Source organism: Thamnophis sirtalis, unplaced genomic scaffold (assembly GCF_051295495.1).
Source record: "Thamnophis sirtalis isolate CommonGarterSnake01/CBP01778 unplaced genomic scaffold, rThaSir2_p1.2 scaffold_1, whole genome shotgun sequence".
Classification (NCBI taxonomy): domain Eukaryota; kingdom Metazoa; phylum Chordata; class Lepidosauria; order Squamata; family Natricidae; genus Thamnophis; species Thamnophis sirtalis.
This window is the reverse complement of record NW_028261381.1, coordinates 81,993,641-82,013,461: the sequence shown is the minus strand read 5'-3', so window position 1 is coordinate 82,013,461 and position 19,821 is coordinate 81,993,641. Positions and strand designations below refer to the sequence as shown.

The 19,821-nt window shown below is 44.6% G+C and overlaps 2 protein-coding genes across 2 annotated transcripts; one reads left to right on the top strand and one right to left on the bottom strand.

Moving 5' to 3' along the window:
- Window positions 1–9,497: 9,497 nt before the first annotated feature.
- Window positions 9,498–10,463, top strand: LOC106547322 (hemoglobin subunit alpha-D). Its single transcript, XM_014064448.2, has 3 exons — window positions 9,498–9,808; window positions 9,924–10,128; window positions 10,234–10,463. The coding sequence occupies exons 1-3, from the start codon at window positions 9,714–9,716 to the stop codon at window positions 10,360–10,362; spliced, it is 429 nt and encodes a 142-aa protein (XP_013919923.2). The 5' UTR covers window positions 9,498–9,713; the 3' UTR covers window positions 10,363–10,463.
- Window positions 10,464–12,796: 2,333 nt separating this feature from the next.
- Window positions 12,797–14,484, bottom strand: LOC148049600 (myoglobin-like). Its single transcript, XM_087704167.1, has 3 exons — window positions 14,462–14,484; window positions 13,545–13,767; window positions 12,797–13,237 (listed from the first exon to the last, which is right to left on the bottom strand). Exons 1-3 carry the CDS (start codon window positions 14,482–14,484, stop codon window positions 13,094–13,096), a joined length of 390 nt encoding a protein of 129 aa, XP_087560293.1. The 3' UTR covers window positions 12,797–13,093.
- Between the last annotated feature and the right edge of the window lie 5,337 nt (window positions 14,485–19,821).

The window sequence follows — 19,821 nt, the reverse complement described above, 5'->3', positions numbered from 1 at the left end:
TCGGTTCTTCTCACCCAGTGGCGCTGCTTTCCCGCTTCCTTCTCGGCGTCCGGATTCCAAATTCTACCCGTGGAATTTCATCAAGCTGGGACATCTTAGCCACGTGTTGCACGGAGTGAAGGTTCCTCCAAGCCAATGCCAAGGCTACGCACCCTCTGCCCCGCCCCCTTTTTTAGACAGGCTTTTCCAATAAACAAAACGGCTTATGTAACAATACGGCGTTGCTGAGAGCCTCTTTCAATAGGTGTGGAGAACACTTTAGATTAGAACGTATCCAAGCCAGAAGTAGAGGATGCGTCTTCTCGACACGCGGTTTGAAATACCCTATGACTATCATTAAGTGTTGTACTTTATGATTCTTGGCAAATGAATCTTGTTTTTGTATGTACGCTGAGAGCATATGCACCAAAGACAAATTCCTTGTGTGTCCAATCACACTGGGCCAATAAAGAATTCTATTCTATTTTATTCGTCTTGAAATCTAGAGAGTTCCCAACAGTTTTACTTATTTGGGCTTTTGACCACTCTTTCTGAAGTCTCTTTCTCAAGTGTCCCGAAGAAAATGTGAAGAAAAAGCTTTAGGCAGCTAATAGTGGGATCCGTTTATAGTTGTGTGTCTAATTTAATTGTAGTTCTTTTTCTTTTGTGAGGCCGCGGAAATAAATGTATGCCCCTCTTTCAAGACACCATTTTAAATCACACCATGCATTTTTTTTAAAAAAAATCTGTTTCATTTTTCTTTTGTGGGATGTTAATTGCACAGCCTTGGGACAGGCTACCCTTTTCAAGTATTTGTATTTATTAGTTTGTCAAACATGTACAAGATAGCAGGTATAAATATAAACATGAGCAGAAGAAATGAATACAAATAGATGGGGACAATAGGTCAGGGACGTTAGGCAGGCTGGTGTGGCACTTATTTTCAGTTCAGCCATAAAACACATTATGAAATGTACACATAATAGAATATGTTTCATCTATTCTGTGGGCAAACACGGAAAATTCTGGTGTGAATTAAACAGGCTAATTTTTAATTGTAACAGAACAGCTTAATGGCATCCAAATATGTTTTATTTAAAATATTAACGCATGCTGATATCATCTGAAATATTTGGTCTTACTTTAATATAAAAGAGGGTTTTTTTACCTATTACTGAAAGAATTATGGCACTGCCACTGCAAATCTTTATAGAATATTGTCCTTTGCTCATTCTCTTTTTATTTTCTTTTGCTTTGAAAAATTACTGAAAGAGATTTTGGATGGAAAGATAAGCTATTCAATTGTGCTCTTTAGATATTCAGGGATCATTTCCTCCCTCCCGCCCCAACCATTAGCTATTGACATGCTACTGTTTATTTTTTCTAAAATAGGTTTGAGTTGAACAGTTACCAATCTATAAACTAGTTTTGTGACCAAGATTAAAGCAGTACCTGGTGCTGCAGATGTATTTTTGTAGAAAGCCAGTTTATCTAGTGTTAAGGCACCTGGCTGAAAAGCAAGAAATTGTGAGATCTAGTCTTGTTTAAGGTATGAAAGCTGGCTAGGTAACTTTGGACCAATCACTCTATGACATCAGGTTTGGCCAACAAACTAGTTTAGTCACTTCTAGTTAAAAAGCAGACCTTGCTTGGAAGAAAAAAACAATTACTATTCTTCCATCAAGATTCTCCTTTAGAGTATAGGCAAGGCATGAGTAACCTCTTGATGGCCTTAACATGGGGGTGGGAAGTGGACAACATTGGATTTAGCAATGGTACAAAATAGGTGATGATACAAAATAGGCGGTGATACAAAAAAAATGGTATAAGATGCTTATGATCCATGACATAATATTTCTGTGTTTTTTTTTAAATATCTTTGATTCTTTTTTTTACATTAGTCTTGATTTGATTCTGAAATCTTGATTGTAAAATAGATAATTATTTGACATGGTATTGGTATCAGACATTTCTTGAAACATCACCAGTGGCAGTTATTAATTTGATGGGATATTTAAGCAATATTTTCCCAATCAGAGAAAATATTGCAGAAATATTCTATCAAATTAGCGATTTTTTTCAATCAAATGTCTCTCAGTCATGGGAGGCTATGCCTTGAAAGCTGTCCTCAGAATGCATTCAACATACAAGCATGTGTTTTAATTTTACCACTTCACACAAAAGAAGGGATTAAGGAATATAAACATTCTAAACCTGTGATGGTGAGTCTATGGCATGGGTGCCAGAGGTGGCATGCAGAGCCCTCTCTGCTGGCACAAGCACTCTTGTCCCAGGTTAGATCTCCGTGGCATTTTTTTCATGAGCTTCTGTTTCCCTGCAAATGACGAAACAGAAGCTCACAAAAGAAAAAGCACTACTGGTGTTGGGATGCCTTGTCTCCCACTGGTCAGCTGGTCTTCGGGCCTCTGCTGCACATGCGTTCATATCCGTGCATGCACATGCACATGTCCATGCATGTTCACACATGCGCATTTTTACGAATGTCCATACATGAAAACGTCCACACAATTGCACTTTGAACGTGCACACCTTTCAGCTTGGGAGTGCATACGCACAGTTTGGGCACTCGGTGTTTAAAAGGTTTGCCATCACTGTTCTAAACTATGGAAGTGCCCTGAGACAGGAACAAAGGTGTCTTTTTTTAAAAAAAAGTTCTGACATGCCTTCCTGAAAAAGACCCATAGTTCAGAATTGAATCTGGTGACAAGGAAGAGCTTGGCATTAAATTAATAGAAGGAAAGAGTCAGAAAAGCAGAAGGAAATAAACAAAGGAGCATCAGACAAGGTGGCGCAGTGGTTAAATGCAGCACTGCAGGCTACTGCTAGATCAGCAGGTCAGCGGTTCAAATCTCACCGGCTCAGGGTTGACTCAGCCTTCCATCCTTCCGAGGTGGGTAAAATGAGGACCCAGATTGTTGGGGGCAATATGCTGACTCTCTGTAAACCGCTTAGAGAGGCCTGAAAGGCCTATAAAGTGGTATATAAGTCTACTGCTATTGCTATCAGTCAAACGGAAATTAAAAAAGGGTAAAAGCAAAGCAAAGGGGAAAAAGTTAAAGTAAAGAATGATAGTTAAACATTCTGAAGCAAGTTTAGAAAAGTCTACAAACGTTTTTAGCCAGAATGATATAAACCAATTAATTTGGGAAGGGGGTACATTAATTAGGTGATGAAAATTGAAGTTGTAAATGTTTGGAAAGAAAACAGGACTTAGGCCCAAGTGACTGAGCTATAAGGTGTCCTAGCATTAGTCACCTTGGTAGGCTACCTTGTATGATCCTTGATGGGTGACCATGCCTTTCCTGTCCTATTAGTTCTCTTGACAGTTTTTGATACTATAGACCAGGAGTGTCAAACTCGCATCGTCATGACATTGTCATGTGATATATCATGACTTTTCCCCCTTTTGATAAACCGGGCATGGGTGTGGCCGATTGTGTGATGTGTGTGATGTATCTGGCCTACGAGCCGTGAGTTTGACAGCCCTGCTATTGACCGTAGCATCTTGTTGGACTGCCTAAAGAGATGAAGATGACACCTGTACATGAAAACTTCAGGCAAGGCTGGGAATGCCATAGAAAGCTTGAATTGTATCTGGAGGCCTATCTAGAATCTGGATAAGGCTAAATTTAGTTAGGCTTAAGAAAAAGTGGAAATGCATTTCAGTAAATATTGCTCATTGAATTCTTCAGCTAAATTTCATAATTGGAAGGAAAGGGAAATACCCAATTTCATGTGAAACAAAAAAGGAAGGAAAGTGACGCTCTGAAATGATTCATTGTATGGTTGCTTCATTTACTATTACTGCTTCATAATGACTAATTATTACTCTAGAATTTCCCCTGTACTAATGATACTTTTTAGTAACTTGAATGCTTGCTTACTGGATTTTAGTTGATCTAAATAGAAAATATTAACTTTTTATTATTTATGGATTTATTCCAATGGCCCAACATGGGCACAATCTGCAAGACCTATTGGGATCAGACAGCATAAAAAATTAATAAATAAGCGGATAAAAGCATATGCATATTTATTCAGGCACTTTTTTTCGTTTAACATGATTGTTGCTGATGTGAGGTTTAATTTTGTGAAAGTTATCAGTTATTTTTGGTGTGTTTTTATCTTACAAGTTTTAATTGGGATTGTTATAGCTACCTTGAGCACTGTTCCTGGTGGAAACACAACATGACAAAGTAATGAATAATGAAATGGAACAGAAACTGCAGGACAGCCATTGTTCTCCCCCCCCCGCCCCCCCAAAAGCCTCTTCATAGCTATGTAAGTCACTGTTCCATATTGTAGCACACTATTTTGATTAAACATTTAAGAAATTTCATACACTATTTGCACACTGATGAAGAACTCCTACTGAAGGGATTAAATCCCAAAGCAAAACTTTGATGAGTGTTCATTTTCTGTTTGAGTGCTTCCATAGCCACATACAGGTAGTCCTCGACTTACAGCAGTTCATTCGTTTAGTGACTGTTCAAAGGCACAATGTCACTGAAAAAAGTGACTTATGGCTGTTTTTGACACTTATGACTGTTGTAGCATTCCCATGGTCACATGATCAAAATTCATATGCTTAGCAACTAATTCATATTTTGGGACGGTTGTAGTGTTTTGGGAGCAAGTGATCACCTTTTGTGACCTCCTGACAAGCAAAGTCAATGAGGAAACTAGATTCACTTAACAACCATGTTACTAACTTAACAACTGCAATGATTCACTTAACAACTATGGCAAGAAAAGTCATAAAAAGAGGCAAAACTCACTTAACAAATGTTTCACTTAGCAACATACATTTTGGGTTCAATTGTGGTGGTAACTCGAGGCCTACCTGTACCAAGGTTGCCTTTTGTTTTGAGATCTTTCTGTTCAAACTGCTACGTTATTTTTTATTCCAAATCCCACAGTTGTGAATTAGTCTTCTGCCTGAGGACTCTGAAAGTTGCAGTCCCATCACATCTGGACTACACTGTGTTAAACTGCCATGCTTAGATGATTAAGCTACTAAATATATTACCTCAATATAGATTTTATTTATAGATATAAATTCTTTCAGATAGTTTCAGGCATGCATATAAGATTTACCCAAGGAAAATAAATTTGGACTTTTTCCCTATTGGAAAAATCTGTTTTCCCTTATTCCCCAGTTTTTATTAAGATTTCTGGAGAAAGGAAATGTTGCTTCCTGGAGAGAGAGAGACAGAAACAGACAGACAGACAGACAGACAGACAGACAGACACACACACACACACATACAGGCAGACAGACAGAAAGACAGACAGACAGATAGACAGACAATGAGGAACAAGGGGGAGGGGGAGGGAATCAGGGAGGGAGGGAGGGAGAGAGAGAATGAATTTCACTAACTCCTAATGTACATCAAAGGTCAAAGGGCCATGCACATTTGCTCTGTGTGTGTGCATATATGCATACAGCTCAAAAACATTGATATGGCTGCCTCTGTGAAGTAGAAGTGACATGGAAATGATTCTGCAGATACCAAGAACTCCTTAATATTCTCAGAGTTTTCAGCGATTCATAGAATTGGGACTGTTTTACATACTGTATTTCCTTTGTGTAGTTGTCCAATCGCTAAAGAGATAATTGCTTGCTGTATCAACAGGTCTCATCATCAAATTGATCAACTGGAATCCTAAGTAGGGAGGAAATCTGAGAATTTAACTTAAGTTTCCAATGGGTAAGTCGGTTCTATCAGTTTACTCAGTTGTAAGTTCTCCTTGGCTAAATGATCATTCTCCATTATAGGCTTAAACCCCTATCCTAGGGCTAGGCTTACCTGAGGGCACATACTTCCTTGAAATATACTTCAAAATAGACATGTACAGGATTGCCCAATTGAGTAGCAAGAAACCAGAGGTACTTAATATCCAGACTTCAAAGAAAAAAAACTACATTAAAGAATATTTACAATTGTCCCAGCCATCTTGGCAAATGTGCTTAATCTGTCCAGAGAAATACAGTATGAAACTCTCAAAAGTCACAGAGTGTCTCTTTTCTGTTAAAATAATTAGCTGATGCCCTTACACCTTATCAATGGAACTAAAATAATTTCTTGCATTTCACTGCAGGGACCTTGCAATTTCCCTTAGTTTCGCACAATTGCATCTTGGTTTAATGAATGCTCCAGTTTCTTTCAGCATCAGGCTGACTAGTTATTATAAAATCTACCTGACTTTCTCTCCCCTTCCTGGCTCTCATTTAAAGATTTAGTTATGAAGAGATGTAAATTCTTTCCAGGAGTTTAACCTTCCATTAAAGTTATCCCACTTTCTGGATTTACTAGAAATTTTTTATAAATAACTCAAGATGGCAAACATACTTAATACTCCTTTCTCCTCCTATTTTCCCCATAACAATAACAATAACCCTGTGAGATTAATTGGGCTGAGAGAGAATGACTGGCCTAAAGTCACCGGGCCAGCTTTCATGCATAAAGTGGGACTAGAGCTCACAATCTCCTGGTTTCTAGACTGGGGCCTTAACCATTAAACTGGTTCTCATATTAGATTATGAGCTACAGTCACTTCAATAGTGATTTATTTTAATTAATAAATATTATATTACAATACACAATATATAATAGTTTACCTATTAGATGATATAGATATAGGTATGGATATATAGATATATTAAATATATTGCATGTGCTGCTAGACACTTTCTGTAACAGAAAACAAAAAGAAAACAAAATAACATTGAGTCCTTTTCATTTGATGTCCTTTTAAATGAACAATCAACATTTGAAATTCTGTGGTATACCTGGACAGCTGCCATCTGATCAGATAAGGACTTCTATTCTGGACATTGATAAAATCATCGGGCAAGTGCTGTGACAATGTAAAAGCTATTTCATTACTGATATATTCCTATAGTGCTGGCAGGATCATTTTCTACACTGCAGTGAGTTTTGATCTACGTTTCAGTGGCACTAGAATAGTTTAGGAGAGCAATATGATATATGGTTTTTAAAATTCCTTAAATTCTACCATGACTATCCTGAGTTTCCATAAATTCACCTGCAATAATATGCCACAAAAATTGGCATCTCTCTATCTCTGTCTTTGTTTCTGCTTCTGCCTCTGCCTCTTCTCTTTCACACACAGTCTCTGTCTGTCTGTCCATCGTCCGTCCATCCACCTTCCTACCTATCATCCAGTTGTCCTGTCATCCATCCATCCATCCATCCATCCATCCATCCATCCATATCTATCTATCTATCTATCTATCTATCTATCTATCTATCTATCTATCTATCTATCTATCTATCTATCTATCTATCTATCTATCTTTCTATCTATCTATCTATCTATTTATCTATCTATCTACCTACCTACCTACCTACCTACCTACCTACCTACCTACCTACCTACCTACCTACCAGGGACGCCTCTGATGTTACACAAACAACACACACACACACACACACACACACACACACTTATCCCAAATACTCAAGCAGAATCCAAAGTTAGCATGACAAATTAACTTCCCGTTAAATGTGAGAAATGTAATGGCCTTTCTCAAGATGCAGTCCTGCAAAGCATTGAGGTTACGTGGCCACAAAATTTCTCCGGTTAACCAATGCAATTGGGCTGGGTCTTTGTGTCAGCCATGCCCAGTAGGAGTCAAGTCTTGCTGTTTTCCATTGTCAGGAAAAGAGCAGGAAATCCCCGTGGAGGATTTTTGCGCACATGCATGCATGCGCACACACACAATTTCCTATGGATCAGGGAAAAGGACATCCAAGAGGCAGCAGCCTCAGCCTGGTTTGCCCTCAATAATGTCTGTCTTCTAGTAGAAGCTGTGGTTCTTCTGCATGTCTTGGCAGCTCTTTTTCATTATCCTGGAAGGAAGAAAAAGTGAGAGCCAGTTTGATGTAGTTCAGGTGCTGGCCTAGAAACCAGGAGACTGAGTCTGTAGCGATTCTCAGAATCAAAGAAGCTTCTTGGATGAGAAGCGAAACATCTTCAAAGAAAAAACCAGTTGCCTCCTAAAAAAGCACCTTCAGCACAGGAGACTGTGAATTCTAGACTCTACCTAAGGCATGAAAACCAGTTGTTGATTTTAGGCCAGTCACTTGCACTCAGCCCAACCCACCTCATAGGGTTGTTGGGAAAATAGGAGGAGGGAGGAATATTAGGTATATTTGCCACTTGAAGTCATTTACAAAGAATAAAAATGGGATCAAAATACAAAATGTGCCCTAGAGGTAAGCAAGAGCTTAGAATATTAATTATTCAACTTAGGTTGTTGGATGTCAACAGGTCGCTGCTGTAGGTCTCAGAAATCCATCACAGCAGTGGTGTCCAAAATGCCTGTCTGCCTTACACAGAGTTTATTTGGCTTTTATACAGTTTTAACAAGCAAAGCAAAAGCAGGGCTAGCAACAGCATCTTATTGGTACATTTTCATTATCAATCTCTAAGACCATCCCAGGCAAGGTAGAAGCTTCACATAACACAACAGTTCCTGGTACTACCTGGTTCTCATAAACAGTTGAGGTAATCGGTCACTGAGATCATGGAGGCTTGCTGTGCAGGTCTGTACGTAACCTTCTCTACTTACATCTGGTTCTGCTAATTAGGTGAGCTCATAGGTTAAGAGGTAACCATCTACTGAGATCATGGCATTTTTCTGCACATGTCTATGTAACCTTTCCTCTATTCCTTCAGGCTGCTTTTTCCCTACGTCCTATTCTGTAGATTTTTAGATGGACCCAGGCTTTCTTTTTTGCCTGTCCAGGAAGGCTGGGAAAGAAAGGCCAAGGCCAAGTTGCTGCCTAACCCAGATTAGGGTGCAAACTCTAAAAAAAACTTCCTTTCACACACATAGGAAGCTAGGACTCAGCCAAACTATGTTATTTAGCATATTGGCAGGGGTGGTGGTGTTGTAAACTCAGCCAGCTGTGGTTAAGCCAAGACTTCTCATACTGACTTTTATTTATTTACTTGTTTATTTACTTCCTTGGTGGATTAGTAGATCAGTACAGTACTGAGCTGTAAAGCAGGACCACTTTGGGCAATCATAATATTGGTTGGTGAAGGAAAACAATATTCTGCATGCATATATTCTGTTTATCTTGTTTCACTGATCTTTTTTATTTTCTAAAGTGCCCAGACAGATGGAGTCACCTATTCTTTAAATGTTTAGGGCCTCTGAGGGGAGCCCAGGGTGACGGGCAGGGGCTTCCAAGCACAGCTGTGTCAGGATAGAGATTCAACTCCTGGGCTTCCCTCCCGGTCAGGAGCACTTTTCCTTCCCATCCTAACCGCCCTCGTGTCTTCAGGCTCCAGCGACACACACACACACGGCCACCTTTAGTCGTCCCACAAACCCGCCTCGGAATTCCAGGATCGGGCGCTCTCGGGCATTTTTCCTATGAATTGGCCGAGACGCTCAGCGGAAAGGTCGAGGAGACCCTCTGAGCGCGGGAATCCTCCAGAGGAGACCCCCTTCTGCCTTCCACCAATTCCCACGAGCGCAGCTCAGGGCTGGGAAGCCACAGCGAAGCGAGTCCCGCCCCGCAGCAGCGCTCCTGACCGCCACCGCGACGGCGATAAGATAAGAGGGGCGGACCGAGAAGAGGGCAGCTACATAAGCGTGGCGTCCCAGCTCCCAGTCTGCTTCTGCCTAACGAACCACCGGCCTTCCCTCGATCTCCTCCTGCTCTGCCGCAACCATGGTGCTGACCGCCGAGGACCGCAGGCTGCTTCAAGCCTCCATTGCCAAACTGGGCTCTCGCTTCGAGGACATTGGCGCCGATGCGCTGAACAGGTAGGGAGGTGGGCGGGCGCAGCCTTCCTTTCCTGCAATGGGCGCCCGCTGCCCCCCATTTCCCTGCCACCAGGGCCCCCTGACGGGCCCCTTCTCTTCCTTTTCCCTGTCGCAGGTTATTCCAAGCCTACCCGCAGGCCAAGATCTACTTCCCCCACTTTAACTTGAGTCCCGGCTCGAAGGACATCGTCCACCAGGGAGAGAAAGTGGGCACGGCGCTAGACAGCGCCTTGAAGAACCTGGACGACATCCGCGGCACCCTCTCCCAGCTTAGCGACCTGCATGCCTACAACCTCTGCGTGGACCCTGGCAACTTCGAGGCAAGTCTGGGTAAAGCGACTGCAGGGTGGGAAGAGCGGTGCCCGTCCCACCCGCCCGGCTAACTCTTGCCTTCCTCTTCCTCCTCCTCCTCCTCCTTCCTGAAGTTGCTGTCCAAATGCATCCACGTGTCTCTGGCCACTGACCTGCGCAACGAGTACACTGCCTCCACCTTCCTGGCCTGGGACAAGTTCCTCGAACAGGTGACTGACATCCTGTGTGAAAACTGCAGATGAGCTGACAGGCCACCAGGCACCCTTCTTTGCCCTCTTCTAAGCTGCCTGCCTTCAGGGTGCCTCACCTGGGCTACTGAGCAATAAAGTTGTTTTTGAATCCCTGCTTGCCTGCTGCATTAGCTTTTTGGGCTGAAGGGAAGAGTAGGACCCTGTGGCTGCTGGGAAAGGACTCTCTGAGTGTGTGTCTGCCTTTGAGTTGGCGTTGATCCCTGATGGCTGCCAAGGATAGTCCTTGCAGGGAAGTGGTTGACTCTGCCTCCTCCTTCAGATGGCTGAGCAGAGTGACTGTCCAAGGTTATCCATACCTGTAGACTTATTTATTTATTTATTTATTTATTTATTTATTTATTTATTTATTTATTTATTTGACTTATATATTGCTTCATAGGGCTTTCAGCCCTCTCTAAGTGGTTTACAATTTTTTTAGCAAATTGAGTCAGCAACTTGCCCCCACAGTCTGGGTCCTCATTTCACCCACCTCGGAAGGATGGAAGGCTGAGTCGACCTTGAGCCAGTGAGATTTGAACCGCTGAACTGCAGATCATAGTCAGCTAAAGTGGCCTGCAGTACTGCACCCTAACCACTGCGCCACCTCGGCTCTTTCTTACTTCGCTATCTCCTGGTTTCTAGCCTGGTGTGGTAATACTATACCAAACTGGCTCTCTGCTTGCAGATAGTAAAAGAAAAGGGCATCCTCACCTATAATGTAGAACCCTGCCATTATAGTTAAGAACAAGTAAGGAACCAAACATATTTGTTTGCCTCTGGGTGGAATCAGGCTTGTCTCCCCTCCCCAAAATCCTATCCCAGAGCAGCCTAAGGAGTAAGGAAACCAGGGTGTCCACTGTGGCAGTAAGACCAGACATGCAGAAGAGCTAGAAGCAGAGTTGGCAAACTTACTTCGCTATTTGGGCTAGATCACACAATAATTCCCCCCACCCCCATTTCAGCAGCACACCTTTGGGCACTTGGGGAACAAGAGATTGGGAGCAGGGAGAGCAAGTGGCCATTTCCAGAAATACTTTCAGAGTGAACATTCTTTTCCCAACACCTCCCAATCCTGGGGTCCCTTCCACAGCCACAGCAAAAGTGGAGCTCTCTCCTCCACACTGCTGTTTCTGCCAGCAAAAGGCAAGTGAGATGCACACTGCTAGACAGGAAGACTTGTTGTCCAGCTCAGGGCCCTCAGCCACAGATGAGCTAAGCTCAGCCCTTGGCTGAAGGAGGGACAGTGGACGTGGCAGAGACTGCCATCTGAGTAACAGGGAAGGCCGGGCCATCAGTTGCAAGTGCTGCACCAAGGTCACTATGAACCAATGGCCAGCATTTCCTTCTGGCAAGGTCGACCTGGAGGGAAAGGTGGTTATCCCTCATTTCATTAAAAGGGCTATTTAGGATCCAATACAGTGACTAATGGTTGCCACTGTGCATCTGGTCCAAAATCAACCACCAGGAAGACAGTGACCAGACCTGTGCAGATAATTTCCCTCACTTGTGTAACTTTACCCTGAATCCTGGACACGTGACCAGTTAGACCCACAAACCACTTTGGCCCTGGTCTCATCTTAGCAGAGACCAAGTCGCATGGTGAATAGGGGGCTGGGGTGCTTTGAGCACCTGTGGCAGCACCCTGCCTGGGCTTGGCACCTCAAGATGCCCAAGGATCCCTCAATTGCCCAGAGTCCTCTGGGGCTGCAGAGGTTTAAAGCTGCGATAGATAAACAACTTTGAACTTGACCAAGGGGCCTCCCCCGCCTATCACTGCCAGTCATGGGAACACAGCCGACACCCCCCCCCCAGCCTGCAGAGTCACCACTTCACATGCCCTAAGTTGGCCTTCTTTCTTTGTCATCCAATCATGGAACTACTCCGGAGCTGCCTCTTCTTGCCTGGCAACTCTCTTGGGGCTGTGGAGGGAGGGGGAGCTCCTTGTCTCAGTGGGAAGGCAAGGAAGACCCACTCAAGCAACCCCAGACAATGGAAGTCCCTCTTGATGGCAAGTTACGCGTCACAAAATCCAAGCTCACTAGGCTGAAAAAAAAACCATGCCTCAGGTAACCATGGTGCAAACCCTGGCGGGACTAGTCCCACCCCTGTGCATGTACACAAACAATACCTGTCTATCTTTTCATGGGCTAAGGTGTCCTGGAGAATTTGGAAGAAAGGAGCACAACATGGAAGAGAAATAACCAGCACTTTATTCAAGGACTCATTTAATTTCATTCTATTTATATTTGATTTCATTTATTTTTTTTATTTCTTCCAATACGAGCACAATGAGATGGGGTGTTGTAATATAACTCCTTGTGTAGGTGTGGAGGTCACCCATGGCCCAGTGCATAATGGGGCATGCGCAGCCATGCTGAACCACACAGGAAAAAACAAACTCCTAAAGAATAACATCCTGATAGTTCGTCACATAACATCCTGATAGTTCACTCTAGATGTGCCTTACCAATGACGCCCAGGATTTGACCATATATAGACAGAACTTCCCTGAGCAGTAGATTAGCATTTGTAGTTTGACAGGCTGTCTTAAATCACATGCTGATTGCTCCTCCTGCCTTTGTCCTATCTCAATAAAAGGGGCTCCCAGACCCCCAATCTGGGTCGCCTTATCCCGAGAAAGCTCGTGTCCGTGTCTTTTCTCAACATTGGCCTCATGAGCGACCCACGGGAACATCACAATGGGGGTCTGCTCCCCAGTTGCTTAATGTCAGTCAGGGCTTGTTCAAAGCTTATCTTCTTGTGCATAAGCAGCTTCAATTTCTTCTCGAAGAATCAGGAAAAACTCCTCCCAGGCTAACTGGGCATCATCAGTAAACTCTTCTTTGAGGAGATCTTGGAAGACAGAGAGAATGGCCTGAAATAGGAACTAGGTAAAGGCAGAGCTATGAGAGGACCATCTGAGACAAGCTCTAGAGGACTCCCACCCACGTCCAAGATCACCTGCCCTGGGACCCTCCGGAAGGGAGATGCCATGCAAACAAGGGGACTCCCACCAGATGCTCTGTCTTTCTGCAGAAGCTCTCGTGGCCCACTGGGGTCAGGTCATTGATACTGCAGGCAGGCAGGTAGGCAACTATGTGCCAAAAACCTCCCCTTTGGGGAAGCGATGGCCACCATGCAGTTACCTCAGCTGCCCCATGGCAGATCATGGGTCTGCTTCCCTTCTTAGCTACCTGGAACATGCCTAATGGGACCTTGTGTACGTTCTTGTGGCTTCCCACCACCCGTTCAATGAGCTTGCAGGCTTGCTTCCAGTGACTCATGCTTTCAATCAGCTGGTTCAGGGTCACCATGATCCTCCGGCCATGGAAGCCCACCTCCGGGATCATCATCAGGTCCCCTTCAGCTGGAATATTCTTGAAATACTGCTTACTCTCTGGACACTCTGTGAAGAACCTGGGCAGAAGGAAAAGAGGCAGGCAAAATTTGCTCAGCTGCTTTCTCTCCTTATACTGAGTTGGAGCGGACTGGACTGAGCAGTTCTACATTATAGAGCAATAGCAATAGCGCTTACACTTATATACGATTTCACAGGGCTTTGGAGTTTTCTCTAAGCGGTTTACAGAGTCAGCATATTGCCCCCAACAATCTGGGTCTGCATTTCACTGATCAAGGATGGAAAGCTGAGTCAACCTTGAGCAAATGATAATCTATGCTCTTCATTTCCCTGGCTGGCCAAACAAGATTTCTCACCCGTCAACCAAAGGAATCCAGACACTGGCATCTGAAAGAGTGGAGGCCAGTGGCTCATTGGCCTAATGCAGGTTTTGGTCAGAGCTGGACATAAAAGTTTATCCCCTCAACCAGGATCTCCCCAGCTGTCTTTTTGGTAGCAAGAGAAACCATGCCACTTCTTCACCAGCAGTTGGATGGTTGTCATTTATAGTCTCTGTGATGTTATGTTTTTGTTTTTTTAGCAGTGTTTTAATTCTTGTATTTATTAATTGTCTTCCAGGGGAGTATAGCAACAAGAAATGAACCTCAGTAGCAAGGAATCTATTTTCCCGCCCCATACAAAATTAGGACAATGCCATGTATCTGGGAAGAGGCCCAGTCCCACTATTGGGCTGCCAGGAAGGCTGGGTAGTACCATCCACTTGTCATATCATTCATGTATCCATCCACTCTCTTTTTCTGTCTATTCATCAAATGAATTCAGCTAAGGAATTCTCTTGCTGCCCCCCCCCCCCATGGGCTTTTGCAACTTCAAGAAACACAATGGTTCGTCTATGAAAAATCTTAACTAGCTGCTTTCTTATTTGTGATTTTAAAAGCACAACCATGTTGCCTTTCTAGAAATTGCAGGTGAAAATACCTGGATCTGCTTTACTGTCCCTCTCAGAACCTTTAGTATCGGTATTTGCTTTTTAAATTATTATTATTTTTTTAAACCAAATTCAAACCTTTATTGTCAGTGCACAACATGTGTATGAGATTAGTTGAGCCTCCCTTAGTGCAACATAATACACAATACAACTCACAGTGAAGACAGAAAATCCCAGTGGTTCCCAAACTTGGCAACTTCAAGACCTGTGGACCTCAACTCCCAGAATTCTCCATCCAGCAGAGCTGAGTTGAAGTCCACAAGTCCCAAAATTGCCAAGCTTGGGAACCGCCTAACCCAATAAATCATATTAACAAACACACAGTCCTATTGCACCAATGTAACCATATTACACATTGTGCCAGCCCTGCAAGCCCATCGTACAACCTAGTTATGATGTTATTTTGCATTCAGGATTCTGACAGCCGATGAATGAAACCTGTTCTTCAGCCTCTTTTCGCAGCTGGCTGTGCTTCTGTATCTCCTTCCCGATGGTAGAAAGTATCGGTATTTGCTTGTTGAATGTATATTCCACGTTTCCTTCATCTACTCAGGGTAGCTTCCATGGGAGAAGCCCTTTGAGGGAAATTGGGCAGAGAGCAGTCCTACCTGGCCAACTACATCAGAGAAATAGATTCCCAGTGATTTTCCCTGGATCTGTGACAACGGATTTTTGTAAATATGTGTCGTCTCCAAATGTGGTGATTTCATTTTAACCATTTAAAGCCTTAGCCGTACAGATGCACTCCGTCCTATGCAGATTTATTCAAAGGTAACTTTGTTTAATCGGAACTGTTATTATAATTCATTTAAATTTATTACAGGCGTCCAATTCCATTAGGCTCTTTGAGAGACTACGCCTCGGATTAGGCAGCGCGATTTTAGAAGCAGCTAGTCTATGGTCCAATGCAATTTACTTTCAAATTTAGTGTATTGGCTCTTGCGGTCAAACGCAGTCACAACTCGGCAAGTCAGAAGTTGCCAGAGAATTCCGGCTGCATCGAATGGGGTTTTTCCAGAGTAAATACAACGATGGCATTGGAACCTAACGCACAATGCCTGCTTGTTCCAAATTAAGTTCTATATGTTGAAGGAGGCAGGCTGCCAGGGCACTGGAGAACGGCAGAGCGCCTCGCCATTCCTCTCGCGGCGCGAAACCACTTAGCTAATTACTTCCCTTCCCTTGTTAGCTCAGCTGAGGCTCTGGCCGTTTCAGACGGGGCCAGGTCCAGAAGCCCATCAAAGAAGTGCTTTCGAGCTGGCGGCATAAAACCCCTTCGCCTCTGCACTCAATTAAGGGGGAAAGAAAACAGGACAGCGTTTTTACTCCCCGAGGGAGCCTGCCCACCCAGTCCACCTGTCGCCCGGGAAGCAGCCGTAGTGTGGTGTGTCTGTGTGGTGTGTATGTGGGGGTGGGGTGGGGAACTATTAGAGGCATCTCTCCCATCTCCCACCTCCCGCCCTCTGGGCTGCTCACAGAAGATCCTCCAAAATCTTCCACCTTCCGGGGTTTCCCCACTTTGTAATGTGGCGGAGGGAGGGGCTGTACATGGTAGTCTCCGTGCTTTTTCCTCTTCCGACAAACCGAGCTGTGTGATAAAAGAAGTAGAAGTTAAGTTTTCGCCTAGGGCTCTAGACCCAAAGGTTTGTGTAGAAGCAAAGAACCTGCTGGGTTGATTTTTTCCCCGCCTGAGACCATGTCTACACCTCCTCGCCATCACCCGCCCGCTCCTCAGATTTCTCCTCTGCCCAGTGGCACAGAGGAAGCCTGGCTGTAAGTCTTAGAACGTGGCGGAGACTTTGACCCCCGACTCTTGCCAGGGTAATTGTAAAAAACAAACAAACCATGAACTCGAGCTAGCGAGCATCTTTTAATCTTGCACCAGCCACCCAATCTTCCTTCCAGGGGAACCCGCCGAATTTTCATGTTCTTGGCGAAGAAGAGAAGACGCCTCAGCTCAGCTTCGTGTGTGTGTGTGTGAGAGCGAGAGAGAGAGGGGGGGAGGGAGGGAGAGAGAGAGAACACGTCCTTGGGTTGGGCAGGTAGGGAAAAGTACAGGGCGCGCTTGTAAGCACAAACACCCGCTGTAAGGGCGAAATAGAGCGATTTCCGGAGTCAACACCTCTTAGGGAAGCGCACACCTTTCCAAAGTTCTTCTACCTTTCATTAATCTCCTTCAATTTTTTTGTTCTGGCGGGAGCCCGAAGGTACTCTCTTATAACCAGCGCGGATAGCAAATCCAAACATCCTGGATGGAGCAGGTGTCCGAGCGCCAGTCACGACTCTGTAGCTGCTAGACAATGACTAAGAGCCCTTTAAAGAGTGATGGATTGGGCCCTTGTAGCTCTCCACGAGAGGTTTTTCCACCTCCTCGGCGGATGTTGTCTTTTTCGTTCCGAATGCCAGGGACTTAGCGAAGCAGCTGGAGACCTGCCTGGTAGAACGCGACCACTTCAACCAGGAACAGAAGAGGGGAAGTGGGGGGGAGGGCAGATAGGGAGGGGCCGGCCGGAGGGCAGGGGAAGAACCTGCTAGGGACTCCTGTAGCAGAGACTCCAAGAGAGAGCGAGAGGAAGAGCGAGCGTACTCTGCTGCCTAGCCCAGCCCAGCCCAGCCCAGCCCTTGCCAATGCAATTCCCCATTAAGACAATCGATTCAGCCGTGGCGCTTGGCACCGAGAAGTGAATTACACTCAATCCCAGACATGCAGCCGTGACCGTCCAGGCTCTCCCAATTCCAGAGCTTTAGACAGGTGGGACGGGGAAAGCCCCCAATCAATCTCCTGCGGGAGCACCAGGATTCTTCTGTCACTTTCCCAGCTAGGATGAAGGTATACTTCGCTCTCCGTTTTGCCCTCCATCATCATGAGACGACGGGTTGAGGCTACCCCGTTGAATCGGTTGAGAATGGGTCCCCCTCTCCTCCAGACAAGCCTTTCAAAAAACAGAGCATGCTGAATAGCTTCCCAAAGCAAGGATGGGTCCAAAAATCAACCTTGCTGGAAAAGAATCGGAATCCTGGCTTTGGGGCGCTTTGAGAAGACTTGGCAAGAAACGTCGGGGCATTTCTTGATGGGTTACAGTAGCCTTTCCTCCAACCCGGCACGTTTGAGATATTTCATTTATTTTTGTATTAGGTGATTCTTGGCGCCTTACCCCCCCCCAAAAAAAATCAATACATCATTGAAGCAATTAATACTCATATTAACACTATTTTGGATACATCATTGAAGCAATTAATACTCATATTAACATATTTTGGATTATCTCTGTAATTCCCCCTGGCCACAAGGATTGTAAACTTTAGGGGTGAGTGGATGAAGGCAATCCGGTATATCTTGAGGGCACCTAGTTGGGGAGATTGCTTTTGTCTGGTCTGTCTGTCCGTCCGTCCGTCCGTCCGTCCGTCCGTCCATCCATCCATCCATCCATCCATCCATCCATCCATCCATCCATCCATCCATCCATTTTATCACTCATGTACAAGATAACAGGAATATGAATAAACATGAATAAGAACTTAGGAAATGGGTACAAATAAATGGGGACATTAGGACAGGGACGTTAGGCACGCTTATGCACGCCCCTACTGACCACTTAGGAATGGGGTGAGTTTAAAAATAAGCTTTTGCTTTTCACCTCCTTGTCCCCCTCCTGTTGCCGTTTGGTTGTGGCCGGATCTCAAATAAATATTTACTGTCAGGAAAGAAGTCATCAATTACGCATTTATTTCTCCTGCGTTGCCTTCCCGGTGTGTCGGTCTCCCGATCTGACGGGTGCTGTGCGGAGGGATGTCCGTGGAGGCCTGGAAGCACTTTGGGTGTTGGTGATTTTGAACCCAAGTCCTCCAAAGGGAACGACTGAACGGGGGTTACGAAACGCACGGTTTCGATTTTCCGCGTCGGGTGTTTGGACGCGTTTGCACACAATGTCGAGCCCAGGCATCCGCTTGAATAGGCTTGAGAAGGCGCTGCTTTCTCTGCGGCAAGGGGTTAAATGAGGAGCGGACAATTCCGCTGAGCTGAATTAAGCCGCTCCCACTTATCCGCACGCTTTGCAAGGGACCGTCTCTAGGTCCAAGTGCGGAAATTCTCGAGCCACCCAACCTTCTGCACTGCCTCCAAAACCCAGTGTTAGCAAATGAAGCCTCGTAACAAAATGTGTCCAGGCAAGCCCGAGCCTACTCGGTCAGTCCTCGCTGAAACCTTCCCTATTTCCAAAAGGAGTTGCTGTCGGGCTAGCTGTCTTTTGGGTTTTTAAAAAAAAGATAAGTTAGATTTCGAAACTGGAGAAGGGACACCTGCCAGACAGAGCCGATTCTTTCAGCAACTCTCACCGCAAACCAGCTTTTCCCAGCCCAGGGCTTTCACATATCATGCTGGTTCCCATCCTGGTTCATTTTGGCTGGAACTGTTGGGTGTCTGTGATCTGACACATCAGAAGGAGATGTGATTGGTCAGGCTCTTCGAAACAGACATCACCCCTTGTCCTCCATGCCACAATGGTAGTAGGAACCTTAAGCATCCTTACCTGGGCATTGCATTCCATTAGTCCCAATTCCGACTAATTAGGAGAAAGTTTAAGCTACCCAGCATAGTAAAGGTAGGAACCTATCAAGGCACGTGAATTTAATATTAACACCCACCCCCAAGACTCTGTGCGGAGAGGAGATAGTGCGTCTCTCTGACTCTGAAACCAATAATTAAGGTTCAAAAAGAGATTGTCGCCTTGCACTGCTAGGGTCAATGCTAAGATGCAAAGTTGAGAAAGCATGTATGCCAACCAAAGTTCTTTTTTTCTGCAATGCAGCACTTTTTGCAGTAGATGTCGCCTCTAATAAGTAAATATCCTGCTCTTTTGAGTTTATTCATTAAAAAAGATTCGGGAGATCTTGGAGGGATAAAAGACAATGGGGGAGGTCTAAATATTATTAATCACTTGGGGCGATCTCTCTTACACTTCATTAATCGTTTTCTATGCCTCTTCCTGCCCCCCCCATCTCCCCCCCCACCCCCAGTCATTCAGTGACCTAAATGCAAATAAACCTATCGGATGTGTCTAAATGACTGGCAATTTTTTTGTGAATGGAATACCCAGTGACTGGGAATGACGTAATTCGGGAGTTG

Bases quoted from the DNA above. Each gene is read 5' to 3' on its own strand.
- LOC148049600 (XM_087704167.1), bottom strand. From the start codon at position 14,484: ATGAATGATATGACAAGTGGATG. The intron at 13,768-14,461 runs GTACTACCCAGC...CCTTCTGCCCAG, and splicing joins AATGATATGACAAGTGGATG to GTTCTTCACAGAGTGTCCAG. The intron at 13,238-13,544 runs GTAGCTAAGAAG...GCCTTTACCTAG, and splicing joins TCCCATTAGGCATGTTCCAG to TTCCTATTTCAGGCCATTCT.
- LOC106547322 (XM_014064448.2), top strand. From the start codon at position 9,714: ATGGTGCTGACCGCCGAGGACCGCAGGCTGCTTCAAGCCTCCATTGCC. The intron at 9,809-9,923 runs GTAGGGAGGTGG...TCCCTGTCGCAG, and splicing joins GGCGCCGATGCGCTGAACAG to GTTATTCCAAGCCTACCCGC. The intron at 10,129-10,233 runs GCAAGTCTGGGT...TCCTTCCTGAAG, and splicing joins TGGACCCTGGCAACTTCGAG to TTGCTGTCCAAATGCATCCA.